At 34.9% G+C, this 18,321-nt stretch overlaps 1 protein-coding gene across 2 annotated transcripts in view; it reads left to right on the top strand.

Moving 5' to 3' along the window:
• The window catches only part of KCNH8 (potassium voltage-gated channel subfamily H member 8), a 337,559-nt gene that overhangs the window by 173,029 nt on the left and 146,209 nt on the right, over positions 1 to 18,321 (top strand). For both annotated transcript variants that reach the window (XM_070577513.1, XM_008519807.2), the window contains one exon: positions 17,136 to 17,263. In XM_070577513.1, the coding sequence (XP_070433614.1) occupies positions 17,136 to 17,263 (128 nt within the window). The remainder of the gene's footprint in view (positions 1 to 17,135; positions 17,264 to 18,321) is intronic.

Genomic DNA, 18,321 nt, shown 5'->3' with positions numbered 1-18,321 from the left:
TAAGAAGAAGATTATCTTTTGACTCTCTTCTTCAACCTGAGATTGCATGCAGAGTGGCAATGATGGAGTTACATCTCAGAATGGAAAGTGAATTGGGCTTTATCTTAGGACCTCTGAGAATTAGCTGGATCACCTTCACGCTTCCCAGCTCACCTTTTGTCTGGATAAATCAGATTGCTTACTTTTCCTTCAGGTCAAGAAATGTGAATTATTAATCTTTGTTTCCCCAGCTTAGTGGCCAGCACAAGATAAAGAGATGCTTTAAAATTGGATGAATGAGTTGAATCTATTTGTTGATCTTGTAGTCAAGGAATTGGCTTATGTTTTCAACATCTTGTGTTCTTCCTTTGTCCTCCTTTATCCCTACACTTTCATTCCTGGCTGTTTCTTGCTGGACTTAATTCTTCACAGATATCTTATTCTGTTCCTTCACTGACTCAAAGGATGGCCAAGACTTTGCTGCTTGGCTTCCTATATACCTGAGAAGAACCCAGAGCAAACCATCAGTAAGAAATTTTGATGTAGGACTTTGGGGAATACTAGTGAGAAAAATAGTGGATTATTTCAACACCCACTGTGATTGTGATAGAATTATTACTACTACAAATTATTAAGGCAAACCTTATTAATTTTTTTTACTTTTAATTGATTTCTACATTAGAATTCCTATAAACTTATTTTTCATCTTAAGTAATTTGTAATGCATTCTATAACTCTAAAATATGGACCAATTTCCTATAGACATTAATTATTTTTCAAAATCAACTACCAAATCTTTTTAAAAAAAATTTGGGGTTGGCAGTCCTCAAGAAAAAGGTTCCCATAAATTATGAGAAACTGAATGATAAACTCAATGGGCAAAGGCTTTGGAATTGGGCGGAACTAGGTACTAATTGTCATGCTGCCTCTTATAAGCTATAAAGATTTGGGCAAGTTATTTAAACCTATTGAGTGTTAGTGACATTATCTTTAAAATGGGCCAGTCCTAACTCAGAGTGTCACTGTGAGAATTAGAGAAAAATTAATTAAATGTTATTTAAGATGATATTTGCATAAAGTATATAGTTGTAAGTCAATCATAATCACAATAAATGCTTATGACTGATGGCAATTGTGGAGGTGATGGTAGTGGTATTAACTAGACATGGACAGGGCCAAGGCTATGCCAGATCATGAAGTGTCTCTGGTACCTTTCTCACTCCCTTTGCTGGGTCAGGCTTAAATAGAATCTTTCTCTCCATTCTATGCCACGTGTTGGTGCTCCATTGGCTGTCAAGTAATCCTTGCTAAGCAACTAAGTATCCCTTCCAGGAAGTATTTGTATTTTAATAGAGGTATTCTTTAGTGTCAGGTATAGGCTCAAGGATCTCAATGAAAAGAGACATTAAGGTGATACTACCATATTGCTCTGTCTAACTTTTCCTGACAATTTATTTTCTCCACTCCAAGATCCCCAAACTAGGCGTATCAGTTAGCCTTTGCTGCATAACAAATTTCCCTAAAATTTGAAAACAACAGTTTATTATTTCTCATTATTCTTTGCATATGCAATTGGTTTGTCTGTTCCAAATGGTGTTGGCTGGAGTCACTCATGCAGCTGCTATCAGCTTGGAACTCAGATGGGGCTGAAAGATCCTAAAAGATTTCACATGTATGGTGCCTTAACTGGGGATGGTGGAATGACTAGGTATCTAGGTTTCTCTCTCTCTCCTCTCCCTTTCCTTCTCCTTCTGTCTCTATCTCAAGCTCTAGCTCTGTTTCTATCTCTGTCTCTATCACCTCTCTCTCTTATTATTCAGTAGTTGAGCCCTTGCTACAGATTCCATAGTTGCCCTCTTTAGATCCAGCCTCCACCTCTTTAGATCCACCATCTCTTCTGCCATATTCTACTGGTCAAAGAAAGTCACAAGATCAGCCCAAATTCATGGGGAGAGGAAACACTCTGTGTTTTGATAGGAAGAGAGGCATGTATGAATAAGAATGTGAGGATCAGTGGTGGTCATATTTGTAGACAGTCTGCCGCACTCTGGGAAACTAGTCCATTTCACCCCACTTTCCACCTTCTCCTCTTCTTGAGTCTGTTTCCATATTTCTTCTGTCGGGATCAGTGGAATCAACCGTTTCTCAGTTTATGAGGGGTGAGTGGTTGTCATTGTTCTTTTTAATGCAGTATGTTCAGTGGAAAATACGTGGGTTTCCGAGACATATACACCTCCAACGGATGTCATGTCCACTTATTCCTAGTTGTATGAGACTGAGCAAAGTACATCAGCTCCCTTACCTCAGTTCTTCTCATCTACTAAGTAAGTAGAAGGGATAAAATTTAGCTTATAGGGTTAATATGAGGTTCATATTAATATAGTTTATCCACAGTGATTAACTGAAACTTAGTAAATGTTCAATAAATGTTAATTCTTCTATTTCTTCCTGTTTCTACCTCTCTCTCCTAGCTTTTCTATCCTTTACCTTTTTCTGGAATAGAAAATTTGTGAAAATTTCTAATCACTGCTTATAATAATCAAACACATTTGTCCTAAACCTTCTGATAGTTTCCCAAAAATGCCTCAAGATTTATAGAGCATTTTCACACTTACTATTCTTTTATGCTGCTTGACTTACTCTTTTCTGAATTTGCCATGTTATTGCTACCCCTAAGCCTTGGCTCACGTTTTCCTCTTGCCTAGTAATCCATCTTTATTGCCTGCTCCTAAATCCACGTGAAATCTTTTCTCTTCCAGAAGCATTGTCTATTATTTCTGTTGCCTGATATTTACAATTTTTTGTTTTAAACTATTTAAGTTCCTAAACTCTTTTCCATCGGTTTTATGATCCATAATTATTTTGGGGGTCTTTTAAACTACATACAGTCTCAACTACTCACTCCAAATTTCACACACTTATAAGTAGAACTAAACCATTGGCAACTTTTCAATAACAACATGTTGTCTTGAATTCTTCCACAGAACACTCAAAGAAGCATTAAAAACTTATTTATAGGGCCATATCATCCATGAGAGATACCAGAAACTGTGTTACTCAATGTCTTGATAAATCCTGTGAAAAAATATATATAAATAGCAACTAATAGCAATGATTAAGGATAATCGAGTGATTGCAATTTTTGAGAGGACAAAATTGAAGACAACACATTATCTTGCTTGATTCATGCATTATATTGTGTGATTAGAATTTCCGTAAAAGAAACTCCTAACCAATATGTGACTAAGCACTAAAAAAATAAATTGTGAATAAGAGAATTCTGTTTCTATCATATTATAATATTTGTTATATTTAGAATATGCAGGGACTTTTTTTTTTAGTGTGTTTTACTAGATAATTTCTTTATTTATGGCCTTGATAAACATCGTTAGAACTGTGTCCTAAAAGAGTAAATAACTAGAGGACAGTTCTTACCAACCCCTTAGAATTTTTAATGGCGAAACACCGTTTGTTTGTTCTTTCTGACTCTGAGAATCCTCCTTCAGTACATACTTCACTCTAAATCCGAAAGCAAAAATCAGATTACGTCTTCCCCCTCTATATTACCCCAATATTTCTTTTAAGACTTAAAATTAAATTCTTCAGCATAATCCCCAATAAACTAAACCAAAGTTTTCTCCCAGTCTGTTTTCTACTTAACTGGCAACACTCAACTTAACTGAAAGAAATGCAGTAAAAGCAGAAATGCGTGGTCCTATGCGAAATTGATGTGGTATTTCTGATTTATGTATATACAACTCTCTCATTGAAATTATTGGTGACAATTAAAAGATAATTACCCTGACCTTGGTCCAGTTACTTAAATTTATCACTGAAGGGCACTTTCCTAAATTCAAAGGATTCAAAGAATCACTCATCAAAGCATTTCCATTTCTATAATATTTTGTGAAAATTTGTTTCCACGAGTATTGTTAGGAAGTATAGATTTTTTTTTTAAATAGTAGTATTTACTCTTTCATTTGCCTTTCCTCCTCTGTTAACTGTTTGGTGGATATATATTTTTTTAATTTTAAAATTTACATGTTTTAGTTTTCAAATATAGGGAGTGGTCATTTCTAAGATTCAAAACAGCTTGTGGTTTGGTACCTACATAGATTTACAACCACTCCATTTCTTTCAGTCAAGTTGAGTGTTGCCAGTTAAGTAGAAAACAGACTGGGAGAAAACTTTTGGCTCAGTTTATTGGGGATCATGCTAAAGAATTTAATTTTAACTCTTAAAAGAAATATTGGGGTAATCTAGAAGGGGAGGATGTGATCTGACTTTTGCTTTGGGGTTTAGAGTGAAGTATGTACTGAAGGAACATTTTAGAGGCAGAAAGAACGAACAATTGGTGTTTAGCAGTCAAAACCCTAAGGGGTTGGTAAGAACTGTCCTCTGGTTCTATTATGAAAATTTTTAATCCAAACAAAAATGTAGAAAGGAGATTACAATGAAACCCCATGCGTCCATTATCTCTCTATAATAATTATCAACATTTAAAAGTGGATAAATATAAATTTGCTCCAAAAATATAAATTGAATAATTCTTGAGTCATTTTGTAATTTGATATATTAAGTTATGCAAAGGAATTTTATTGCTTTTTATTGCTATGTAAACTAATCTTGATCTTTACACCTAGAATTTATTATAACTGTTAATACTTGTAAAATTTCTGAATTCTTAATGTTAGTTCATCTTAATCCCTCACTGTATTTCCTGCCACTTCGCTGCATGGACTTCTCAGACTTCTAAAAAATTACTTTAGATATTTCTGCTTCTCGCTCTCAAGGGAAAGCTACCTGCTCTTGTAATAATCTGGCCTTATTCTGATTTCTTCTAACCCAGTAAGAGGTCTATTCAAAGGAAATTGAAGTCCTGCCATTGAATTCTAATACAACTCTCCCTTTGTCTTTTTAGCCAATTCTTGCATAAAGTCTCCTCCCAAACTTCCCCCAATCAGTGACTTAAATTGCTCACGCAGAACAACTGAAGTAAATGTATCAACTACGTGAATAAAGAACCTGATTAAGTAACCACTCTAGCAGCAGTATCTCTGTGCTAAGTCATGACTAGCAGGATTTTAATACAATATAATGGTATATCTTCCAGACCAGAAATTGTGTAAAGCTAAAACACCTACTGCGTTCTCCAATACGTTTCTCTACTAGGTGTATGTTTTTTCCCTGGGTTAAAAAAAGTAGAACTAGTAATACTCTTTTATTTTGATTCAAGATTACCTATTTAGTAATTTCCAGTTTCTTTAAATGACAGAGTTCTTTCATTCAGTAAAATCTCATTCAGAAGCCCATTTTATAAAACAGATACACAAAAATGAGATTTTTTGGACTTATGCAATACCTGGTGACATTTTCCTGTCCCACACTCACATTTTTCCATCCCTATAACATTTCTTCTAACTCCTGGGAATCTAAGGATCCCAATTAAATAAAACAGTTTCTCAATGCCTGGAGATTTGATAATGTTAAAGAATTATGTTTATATATTTATGTGATAGATATTGTGATTCTGTCTCAAAAACTTTTTATCGTATATGTATGTATGTAGATAGATAGAGGAATAGATAAAGATGCCTTGAATTTGCCTCAAAAGAACCTGGAGGCATAAAGTGGGTGAAAGGAAACAAGACTGTCAATGTACTCATACTTGAAGCTGGGCAATGTGTTTGCCAGAGTCAGAGTTCTCTAGAGAAAGAGCCAGTAGCATGTATGTATATACATGTATGTATATATAGCATATTTATATATCCATATATCAGAAATGGTACAAAATATGCACGCCTCTATAAAATATAGAATCAAGTCATATGCATAGCAGTTTTTTGATAATTTCTCTGAAAAATAGACTAACAAAGACAACAGATGAAAATAATGATGGTGACAATAATTATTTGATAAGCATAAAATCTAGCCAAATTCCCAAAAATCAATAGATATTTAAATACAAAATATATAATGAAGTATTTTTCTTATTTTATTCATTTGTTCATTAAAAATAATTCAATACCTATATATACCAGCACTATTTTAAATACTAGTAGCACAACAATAAGGGCATGTATATCTCATGAAATGTATAAGAGTGACAAATATAAAAACACTCACATTTGTTTTGTAGATATATACATTTGTATATTTTTGTAATAAATTTTCTGGCACATGACAATAATGTGTCATATTCTAACAAGATCAGTTCAGTCTAACAATTTTATAACAGATGGAAGTAACATGCTTTGAGGAAGGACTCCTTTTCTAAATTGACACCAGCGCTTGGGGTGGGCCACCATCACTGAGCATGGAAAACCAGCTTTGGGCTTTCATGCAACTTAGGTTCTCAAACGTTGAAAAGAAATGAAAACGTCTTAATATGCTGCACTCAAAATCAGTAAAAACCGACCAATACCTAGACACAAAACCTGAAAGTAATTTCTTTGACTCCTTATTTTGAAGTAGTTATATATTCATGGGAATTTTCAAGGATAGTAGAGAGAGAGATCCCACTTGTTCCCAATGGTTACATCGTACATAGTTAGAGTATAATATCAAAACTAGGAATTGACATTAGTACAATATGTGTGTATAGTTCTATGCTATTTTATCACATGGGTAGATTCTTGTGACGACCACCAAAATCGAGATACATACTGTTTCATCACTGCAAATATCTTCCCCTTGCTACCCTTATGTAGTCATACTCACCCCTCTACCTTCTACCGTCTCTAACTCCTGACTACCACTAATCTGCCCTCTATCTCCACTTAGAGGATGTTATATTAATATTAATTAATATTAGTAGTTCTTTTTTATTCCTGAGTGGTATTCCATGGTATGGATATGCCACAATTTATTTAATCATTCACTGACTGAGGAACATTTTGATTGTTTCCAGTTCTTGGCTATTACAAATAAAGTTGTGAAGAACAGCTGTGTACAGGTTTTTGTGTGGACAAAAGTTTTCATTTCTCTGGGATAACTAGCCAGGAATGCAATTGCTGGTTTGTATGGTTAAATATATATTTAGTTGCTGTTGTTAATTTTCAAGAAACTGCCAAACTCTTTTCCAGAGTGACTGTATCACTTTACATTTCCATCAGCAAAATGTGAAACACACAGTTTCACCACTTCCTCATCAGCATTTAGTACTGTCACTGTTTTTCATTTGAGCTGTGCTAGTTGGCGTGTAGTGGTATCTTACTGTAGTTTCAATTTGCATTTCCCTAATGGCTAGTGAGGTTGAACATCTTTTTATGTGAATGTTTACCATTCTTATATCCTATTAAATGAAATATCTCTTCATGTATTTCACTCGCTTTCTAATTGGGTTGTGCAGTTCTCTTGTTGTTGAGTTTCGAGCATTCTTTATATATTCTAGACGTGAATCCTTTGTCAGATAAGTGATTTGGAAATATTTTCTCCCAGTCTGTAATTTGTTCTATAAATGTGCTAATTTTGAAACTTACATATATGATTAATATTCAACAATAACCACGGCAATTGTTTTGAACCAAGCCAACAAAAGATTTTGGGGGCAGGAGGAGTGTTTTGTCACTGAAGTTATTTAAATTTGCCAGCACATGGTGATAAGAAAAAGCTGACCAAGTGTAGTCAGATTTATTAATGTTTTTAAATTCCCAGCAGACAACGTTTCTCCTTATCGCCTACACCTGGTTGGGACTGCTCCCCTTGCCTTGTCCTGGTAAACCACTGCTCTGATAAACCCAGAGACTACCAGGCTTTTGTGACACTCTCAGAGTAACAAAATTCACAATAGACTATTGTACAATTCTGTACATGGAAAATCATAAAACACGTAACCCATAGATGTCGACTGAAAAAAATTACTTGGACATGTATTCCAGCCAATAGAAATAATTCAAAATTAGAAATTTAAGAATGTAGAAGTTATAAATTTGTATTTTTCCTAAACCAGTTTGGACCAGTTATAAATTAATCCAGAAGAATTCTTCAGTTCACGGAGTAAACCAGACCCTGTAGCAATTCACTACATTATTCTTTCCCTTCTAGTCATTTGTGTGTATCAGTAAATATCTTTTTTTTCTGGGGCACATCCTTTACCCCACAGTTCAAATGGTAACACTTCCCATGTCAGATCACTGCTTAAACACCAGCTAGCTGTGGTTATTCTGACCCTGTGAACTAATGGGTAAGTTGCAACACTGTTGGTGTTGGTCATGATCTCTGGGAAGCAGCTCTGAGATGGAGATTGCAGAAAGTTTCTTAGGGAGTTCTTTTAGGGTCAATGCTCCTGTATAGGAAGAGAAGGAAGGGCTGAGCAGAGGGAGAAGCTGGGGTGCAATGCAGTTGCAACAAGATATTTTGCTGGCTCCAAGTACACCACCAGCTAAAATTCCCAGCTGGCCTTCAGAGTTGGGCAGGGGGGCCTTTCATTACACTCCCATCATGAATGCAGGCTGCTCTGGGAAAGCAATGTGACCTTGGTTAAGGTCACTTTCTTCAGCTGAAGGCAATTCCAGAGTAAACTGTGGGCTAAGAGGCAAGGGCTGTTGGTAGGCACCCAGCAATCACAGACTTAAGCCTTTTAATTCTGAAGTGGCATCTGGGCATATAGCACAGCATACTCTACAACTCTGCCAGCAGAATCATTCAGTCTTTTCATTTCCTATCACAAAAGCAAGGCTTAATTAGTGGCCAAATGACCATATGTATTGCAAACCTTTTAAAAATGATTTTACATATATCTTTAAAATCATTGTGAATGAGCTGAGTTATAGATTTTTTCCTTTTTATTTGAGTAAGGCTAAGGGTTCAGTTCCATGTCCTTTGGCAGATATTTACCCTTTCAGCGTTCCTCGTATCCAGGATCTGTGATTATTCCTGTATTAACTTATATTTAAGATTAGTTACATAATAGGAAGTCAATGATGTAAAAAAAAGGAAGAAAGCCTAGAACAAAATCAAAACATAAATTCACCAAAATGTTAAATTATTTCTAGGAGATGGTGTTATGAGACAGTCAATTCCTGTTTTACACTGTTTTACATTTCTGACTTTTTACAAGTATACATGTATTATTTTTTAATATTCAAGGAATAATTGTATATATGCTGTATAATTGCAATTAAGCTTACAAAAAATAAATACAGTAAAAATTTGGAAGGAAATGCATGAAATCCTTGATATGAAAACAACCAGGCATTCTTTATTTTTTTAATTTTCTGTATTTTCCATAATGAGTTCACACAACCTTTATTTTCTATTTTTTTAAATTTTGTCTTTTTGTAAATTGCAAAAATTGTGAAGCTTCTAATGTCACCCCATTAAATATGAGTTTTCCCTCCGTTGCTGGTGGATGTTCTCTATCAAGTTGAAGAAGATTTCTTCTATTGCTTGCTCGTTATGAAGGTTTTTTTAAAAACAAGAACATTTATTGAGTTGTACGAAAACATCAGTATTTATTGAGATGATCATATGGCTTTTCTTCTCTATAAATCTGTTTAATTATACAAAGGTTTCCTAGAATGGAACCATCCTTGGCATAAGTCCCCCATGAGCATGGTACATTTTCTTTTAATTCTCTGCTCTATTCAGGTTACTAATGTATTATTTAGAATTTTTGTGTCTGTATTCAAAGTGGTATATAGTTATCTTTTTGTATTATACTCATCTAGTTTTGGCATCAGAATTTTCCGGACTGGTAGATTTGAGTACAGAAATTTTCAGGCTTTTTTGTTCCCTGAAACTTTAAAAGAATTATTTGCTCTGGGGTGGGCCCGGTGGTGCAGCAGTTAAGTGCACACGTTCCACTTCAGTGGCCTGGGGTTCGCCGATTCAGATCCCGGGTGGGGACATGGCAGCGCTTGGCACGCCATGGTAGCAGGAGTCTCACATATAAAGTAGAGGAAGATGGGCACGGATGTTAGCTCAAGGCCAGTCTTCCTCAGCAAAAAGAGGAGGTTTGGTGGTGGATGTTAGCTCAGGGCTAATCTTCCTCAAGAAAAAAAAAAAAGAATTATTTGTTCCTTTAAGCCTTGGTAACATTGACCTTTAAAACCATCTGAAATAGTCTTTAGTGGGGAGTGATAAACAGAATGGGTGAGGTGGCCTCTTTCTCTACTTCCTTCTACAGTTATTGGTCTATTCAGGATTTTTACTACTTTGGGGGCCTATTTTGGTAATTGACCACCCTTTCCACAGTATTCATTTAATCTAGAAAACTATGCTGATATAGTTTCGCACAAAGTAATCTCATAATTTTTTAAAGTCTTCTAAATTTAAGGTCTTTTTAAAATTCTTAATATTCTTTGTGTTGTCTCTATTTTTTTCCTTGAGTATAATTGCCAGAAATATAATTCTTTTATCTTCCTTTGATTTTATTGATCATAACTTTTCTTAGCTTTGTTTTCTATTTCTCTTATTTCTACTTTCATTTGTATATCCTTCTAGTATACTCTTATTTGGTTTTCTCTTTATAAATTATTATATTTATTTTGTGACGAAGAAAAGTTCTACATATTTTACATTTTAAATATCTATTTTTTTCATGTATTGGATATTTATGTATGATATCTTTTATAATCCATGCACTTTACGTATGAATTTTCCTCCAATCCATCTTTGATCATATCCACTGAGTTTAGATATCAAGTATTCTTGGTAACATTATTTCTTTTCTAGAAGTCTGAAAGTTCGCATACTAATTTCTTTTAAAATCAAGAGTTGTAGAGAACTTTTAAAGAAATACAAATGGTGAGAGTTTAAAGTAGACGGAAGGTTTTTTCACTCACATGACTTCTACTTTTTGCAATACTTTTGAAATTGTCTTTGCAGAACAAAATCAACTGTTGTGAATGTTCCATGAGCATGTGAAGGGAATATTGAATGGAATCATAGATACGTGTTCATTAATTATAGATAATAAAGACTATTAAAATTCTTTATACTTTTATTTATTTATTGACACCATAATCTACCAATTTCTGAGACAGGTTAAATTATCTCACTGTGATTTTGGTTTTTATAATTTCTTTAATGTTTCTAACAATTTTTTTCCTTTAAGCTTATATAATTCATAGCGTAAAAATTCACGATTTTTATATTTTCTTGTAATGTTTTAATAAGGGCTATTTTGTAACCATCTTGAATCACAAGTCTCTGAATTAATATTTAAATGGGAACCTATACTCTAAAATAAAGAAAAAGCATATTATGAAAGTATTTTACGATGTAAAAGGAGGGATCTGAGGATGAGTGGAAATGAAATACAGCCTAAAATTAAAGCTGGAGAACAAACGTTTTCCAGTATGTCTCTTTTGATGCAAGGAAAGGAGTGAAATGGGATGAGAAAAGACAGCAGAGGATATAATTCTTGTCTAGCAGATAGATCCATTTTGACTCAACAGGATAGCGCAGATAAGTGAAAATATCTGTTAAGAGGCTACTGCCTAGTTGTCTGTAATCTACTCTGGTGAGGTGGAAAGAACATGAAGTTTTGAGTAAAATCATTAAGGATTCAAATAGCCCTCCCACTTTGAATTTTGGCAAATTACACAGTTTCTGTGACCTTTAGTTTGCTTTTCAATAAGTGGAAAAACTAATGCCTAACAAAATGAGGATTAGATGAGAACCAAGACAAAGTTCCTAGCCTTATGCCTAGAAGACCATGGGGGCTAATCCATTGCTAATACATGATGTTTTGTTGAGAAGTCTTAAAGTCACTGGAGTATAAACAAAACTTGGAATTTTTTCCTGGAAATTATCCTCACTCAGTATTGCTCAAGATCTAAAATTGCTTATTCAATCATTTTGCTTACTGACACAGCACCTCCTCCCCATATATGTTACTCATTTACCTTTTTTGACCTGGTGGTAACCTCCAGATCATTGAAATCTTCACCTTCTTTCTATCTGTTAGTCCACTACTGTTTTCATTTTCCTTCTACTTTCACTTCATGGTTCACAATTCTCTTGCACCTCTGTATTTTCTTTATATCCATCTGGCAAAGCTGCAAACTCAAAAGAAGCAACAACACATTTTCCCCCGGCCTGCACACAGGTGGCTAAGAATTGCTGGGATAAAGCTGTACTGGGGGAGATCGGAACCACTCTAAATGTGTTATTAGCAGTTTCAAATGGTGCAGTTGGATTCCCCAACAAAACTCTCTTTCCCTACTGGGCTTGACCACCCATCCTCAACAACAAATATTTCAGGCGTTTCTTACTATCTTCAAACCACCACTTCCCACTAATTACCCCTCATCTTTAGCATTTGACTTTACCTCCAAAGTCAATGAGGAAGGAAGGAAGGGAGGGAGAAAGGGCAGGAGGGAGGGAGGGAGGGAGAAGCTCTCAGACAGTAGCTACCTCATCTTCTGCAACAAACCCACCTGTTCACCCCCAAGTATAGTCAATCTCCTCCTTCCCTCCTATTATAAGAGAAGGATGGGATGTTTCTTCCACCCAAGGAGGATCACTCGAAGTGAGGTATGAAGACACTATGACCTCTCTCTCTTTCTTGAAATGTTATTTTCCTTTAGATTCTCTGGCACCACCTTTACCATTTCCCTCCTCTTTGTGTTTCTCCTCTTCAAACTCCTTTTTTCCTCACTGTTGACCTATTACATTTTGGAGGACCTAGTTTTTCTCCTCTCACTCTGAACTCTCTTGCTAAGTAATTTCACAATCAATTAAGTAACAAAGCCAGGCAACTTTACTCTCAAAATGTATTTCAAATGTGTCGACTTCGCTCCACCTCTATGGTGATCACTCTGGTTTAAGCTATTGCTGTGTTTCAACTGATCTACTCAAGTGGCCTCCTGAGCAACTTCCTAACAACCCCTACAGACTCCGCCTAATCGATTCCCATGCTGCAAGTCAATGTGTTATTTTGAAAACTCCAACTTTCTTTTGTCCATTGAGTGCTTAAAACCTTCCTATGGCTTCATGTGTAGGAACTGTTAATGGTCCCCCAGAACTCATTCATTAATAATAGAACCCTCTCCAACTTACAACTAAGATTTAACAGGGCACATGGCTACCCATCTAGGGGCTCTATTTCCCAGCCTCCCTTGTAGCTGAGTGTGGCTAACATGGTGTGAGTAAAAGTGATGTGGCAACTTCCAGCTCCCTCACAGGAAGCTTCTTGCCCTCTGCTTCCTCTTCCTTCTCCCTATAGAGGAGTTGCCTTAGACTCAAAGATGGAGGCCACTGGTGAAGAACGGCAGAGCTGCTCCACCACTTTAGATCACTAACGCCTGCTCTGTTACAGGAAAGGAAAAGAAATGAGACAGAAAAATGTACACAGAGTGTATTGTTTTCTCATTCAAGCCATGACATACATATATTTTAGGGTCTTTTTGCTAGAGCAGCTTAGACTGTTCCCTAATTAATACTTTTACCATCTCATTAAAGTAAAAAAGCAAAATTCTTAATGTAGCCTCAAAGGCCCTAGGTGATGTGTCTGGCTTCTGCTTCCCTTCTAGTTTCCTTTTTTATTTCTCTTCCTCCCGTTCTCTATATCCAAACCCTCCTGGACGTCTTTCAGTTTTTCAGAGATGCTGCACTCCTTGCTGCCCAAGGCCCTCACGCTTGTTATTTGCTCTGTCAGGAATGTTCTTTCCTCTGCTAGCCCTCATCATATCTTATTAACAGCTATTCCTCCTTCAGATTTTAACGCTGAGTCACTCATCTCAAGCAATTGATGCCACCTCCCCAACAACCCCCCCCACCAAATTCCAAAGTATTTGATCAGATCCCGCTGTTAAATGGTCTCATACCACTTTAGTCTGGTCCTTTGTTTGTTGTGAAATATTTTTTAATTCACAAATATAATATATATATAATATATATATAATATAAAAATATTATTACAAGTCCCCATCTATCCAACATTGAGTTCAAGAAATAGAATTTTACTAATACCATTTAATAAGGCATATGGTGTTCCAACTATATTTTCTAATCTATTTGCAGCTAGCTATAGTATAGTCATGTAATTATGTATAGTTTTACAGCACATCCATTTCTCTGAATAATGTGTTATTTAGTTTTGCATGTATGTGAATATTATAAAAATGTTGCCATGCTCTCTGTGTTCTTCTCTTTCTTGCTTTTGTACTCAATATTATGTTTCTGAATTATTTCTGTGCTAATGGATAAGTACTATTTCATTCATTTTTCATTTATTCCCAAGTAAGTCCAGTTTAATGGAATTTTAATATCCTGTGTCATGACTATATCACAATTTATGCATTTTTTGTTTATGGACGTGATTTGTTTCTAGTTATACATACAAACACTCACGTATATTACATACATATGTATATATTTGTGTATATATACAAATTGCAACTATGCTGTCATGAATATTTTGTGCGTATACACATATATGCATAAATATATTTTTTAATGAGTTGCTCCCTATGCTATTTGTGACTTTTTTCATTCGGGAGTCACCAACCCAGGACATTTCAAAGTTTTTTCCTCTGCTTAGGAGATTTTAGATCACCTAAGTGGAATGATTTTCAATCCCAATCTTGCATGAATATTAAATTGTGACTAAAATTTTTCAAAGAATTTTTTTTCTTCCATTTAGAGCCCAGACCAAGGTACGTTTCTTTGTTATTTTCCTTTGAGGGTCCTTTTTTATGACTATAAAATTGCTGTTGTTTGATTTGGAAAGTGTCAGCTATTAATTAGATTTCTCCTCTAAGAAGGATCCAGCTGATTGACTGTCATAAATCTCTAACCTGGCCAAATTTGTAGCTGGCATTGTGATTCCACCTGGCCTTTTGATACCAACTGATATTGCACAAGCAGCCTCCTGGCCTTTCCTACCACATTCTGCAGACGTTGTCTAAAACTCTGGCTGTTTTCAAATTTAAATATATTTAAAATTACTCCTTGATGGATTACTGATTACATTTTCAGATGCAATTTCTAAGAGTTCCATGCAGAGCAAAAATCTGAACACATGAAGACTTGATCTTAGCTTTTAGTAGCACAGTGAAATGCATTTTTGTTAGCCATGAGTTTCAAAAAGAAGTGTCCTCTTTGATGTTCTGCTTTGTATTTTTTAATCTTTTAGTGATTCAAGCCTATAGTAATGTATTTTATTTTAAACATTCTTTCAAAGTATGAAGCAACAGGTAAACAATTAAAAAACATGTAATATCAGGTTAGACTTTTGCAGTGAATAAAACATCCTACTTTCTGGTCATTAAAAGCATCCTGGGATGGAGTGGGAATGAGGGGTGGTTAAAGTCCTTGTAAGACTTGGAGTCCAAGCTCAGATGGACAGGGATTAGGATATTAGGATATGTCTTAGTCTATGTGACAACACCAAGCAGCTTTCCTGGACATGACTGAAGTCATAAAGGTACTTGATGCTGCGTGTGGAAGAAGTCAGATACTAGTTCTGCTCCTTACTAGCTGCTTGATCATATGACATGATATTAGACCTTTCTGTTTTCTTGTCTGTAAGTGGAGGATAATAATGCTTATCTCACTGAGTATTTATGAGGATTAATTGAAATTTATTAATACTGAGCCTCTAGAACAAAGCCTGGCACACAGGAGACATCAATAATAGTTACATGGCTTCTCCAACATAGCAACCAAAGCAAATCATTTTTATGAAGAAGAGGAATCAGATGGCCTTCATAATACTATGGAGACGTGATGATGAAGCTCATATAAATAAGAGTTTTTAATGTTTATATTTTGCAATCACTTTGATATAGATACAATTTATTTAGGATGAAGTTGTATGTTCACCAGGTGACCAAATAAAGACTAAATGCTTCTTAATGTCATATAATCAATTTATTTATTTCTCTTGGGCAGTAGCTTTTTGAAAGAAAAGAAAATAGCTGGATTCCTATCTAATTTTTCTAAAATAGAGCACAATTGGATTAAAGATTTAAATGTTAAAAACAAACAAGTAAAGACATAAATATATTGGAAAAAATCATGCATAGATTTTTAAAAATAATTTTTGAGCAAAGACAGTTTCGCTATGCAGGGCATAAATGTTTAGACACCACAAGTGAACAGACTTATAAGTAAGTAAATAAATAAATAAAATCCAAAGTCAAGTAATGAAATGGTAAGATTGTTGGCAGCATTTATGACAAGAAAGTGGTGATTGGTATACAAAGAGTTCTTACAAATAAATAGAAAAGTACCAACTTCAAAATTGGAAAAAATAGCATGACTAGACTTCATAAAAATAAATGCAAATGGACAATAAATATTTAAATGAATGTTCACCCACAAGCATCATTTTTAAAATGCAAATTTAAACAATAATATGGCATTTTTCAACTATCAAAATGTTAGGCAACACATTTTATGTTTCGTAATTTTGATGTATGTGTGGTGAACAGGCACAACCATTCATTGTTGCTGGGAGTGTAAATTGCTGGAATGAAATTTGAACTATGCATATCAAAATTTAAAATGTACATACCCACTGCTAGTAACTTATTTACTGAATATCTTGGCACACCAATGCAAAGCTCTTTGCACTCAAGAATTTTATTGCAGGATTATCTACACAGGTTTTTTTTTAAAATTCTAGATAAATGTTCATGATAGGGAAATAGTAAAATAACTAAGGCTAGTTATATCCTTAACACAATGTACTCTTAGCTATAAAAAAGAACGAGAGAGAACTATAATGTGCATATTTGGAATGATTTGCATTATTTTGATGTGAAAAAAGTAATAGGCAAACAGCTTTTATTGTAAACTTCCATTTATGCAAAGAAACAAATATAAATGTGGCTATAGCATATGTATTAGATATTTTTCTGGAAAAAAATGAAGAAAAAAGTTGAGAGAATTACAGAGATGACTGTGGAATAGCAGGAAAGAAGGAGTAACATTTTTTATTTTAATGCTTTTCTGAACTGTTTGAAAATTTCTCTATTCTCATGTATGCTTTACTTTAATTTTAAAAAATTAATGAAGTTAACATGATGACAAAAATATATATATTGTAAAGGACTACAATTAACGTCATTGGGAGCCAGAAAATAATTTTAGGTGTTGAAAAACATGTACTGTGTGCTCTTGAAGGGGAACTGTTAAAGCTTGACATTCTTGGCGTGAAATAATGCGTTCATTGGTGCTTAATTAGTTTTATTTTCCCCCAGACAAAGCCAAAGGAAGATCAAGAGCAGGGACCCACTTTGACTCAGCCCGGAGACGGAGTCGAGCGGTCCTTTATCACATCTCTGGGCACCTGCAAAGAAGAGAAAAGAACAAACTGAAAATAAATAATGTAGGTGGTATGTGTGTACACTATGAACACTCGGGTTTCCCCTGGTGGCAATGTTTGATTCGCTAAAGAAAGGCTCCAATTACTCATTTACTGGCTTTCCTAGATTTTTTTCAAGTTGGCTTGTGCTTTCCTACAAAGAACAAACTGGAAAAGGTCAGCAGTCATGAGGCATTTCTGTAATAAAAGTGCTTAATCATAGTGTTATCACAGCACAGAGATTAGAATATTATTGCAGTCAGTACAATATGGTACTGGGGACACTGCAAACGGGGACATACTGGTTACATTTTATGAACAAGATGATGCAGCAAGTCATATTACACATTCAGTTTGTTGTTTAAAATTTCTCAAATTTAATTTTACTTCCATCTATTTTGCACTTTATCTAATTTAACTTAATGCTTTTATCCAGGGGGACCATGAACAAATCAAAGTTGTTACTCCATTTAAAAATTTGCATTTTATACAAAACACAGTTGGGTATTTCACGCAGTGGAACACTGGATTTGGAATTACATGCTATACATTATGCAGTTTTGTAAAAAGTTGTACTCATATAAATTACAGTAGGACTGCTTTCTGAAACCTGGTACTTATCTGTCAAAAGCCACAGCAAATAACTCTGCCTATAAAAGATAAGACTTTGCAGAGTTTTACATGACACACATCCTCCAGGATTTCATGCTTAATTTCTTAATTGCTTCTTAGCACTGAGAGACTTCCCTGAGAAACCCAGAACGATGTCTGTTTAGTTGGAGATATTCAAAGATAATTTTTCAAATCATGGGAATGTCGTTAATTTGCATTTGCATTGTGTAATGTTCAGAATACACAGCTTTGAGGGTCTGTGTGCCTATGGGTGGCAAATATAAATACTCAGGGTCTAACTTGCCGATGACAGGAAAAACCACATAAATAACCAGAGCTATGTTGGAATCAATCTAAGACCCAAAAGTTCTGGGACTTAGGAACACAGGAGGATTCTTTGGCATCTTATTTCTTATGTAGAAAGCTCAAGACTATGAATCTGACGTACAAATGCTGTGATAAACAGAGTC

Source organism: Equus przewalskii, chromosome 15 (assembly GCF_037783145.1).
Source record: "Equus przewalskii isolate Varuska chromosome 15, EquPr2, whole genome shotgun sequence".
Classification (NCBI taxonomy): domain Eukaryota; kingdom Metazoa; phylum Chordata; class Mammalia; order Perissodactyla; family Equidae; genus Equus; species Equus przewalskii.
The sequence above is the reverse complement of the archived record's forward strand: the minus strand, read 5'-3'. Positions and strand labels throughout refer to the sequence as shown.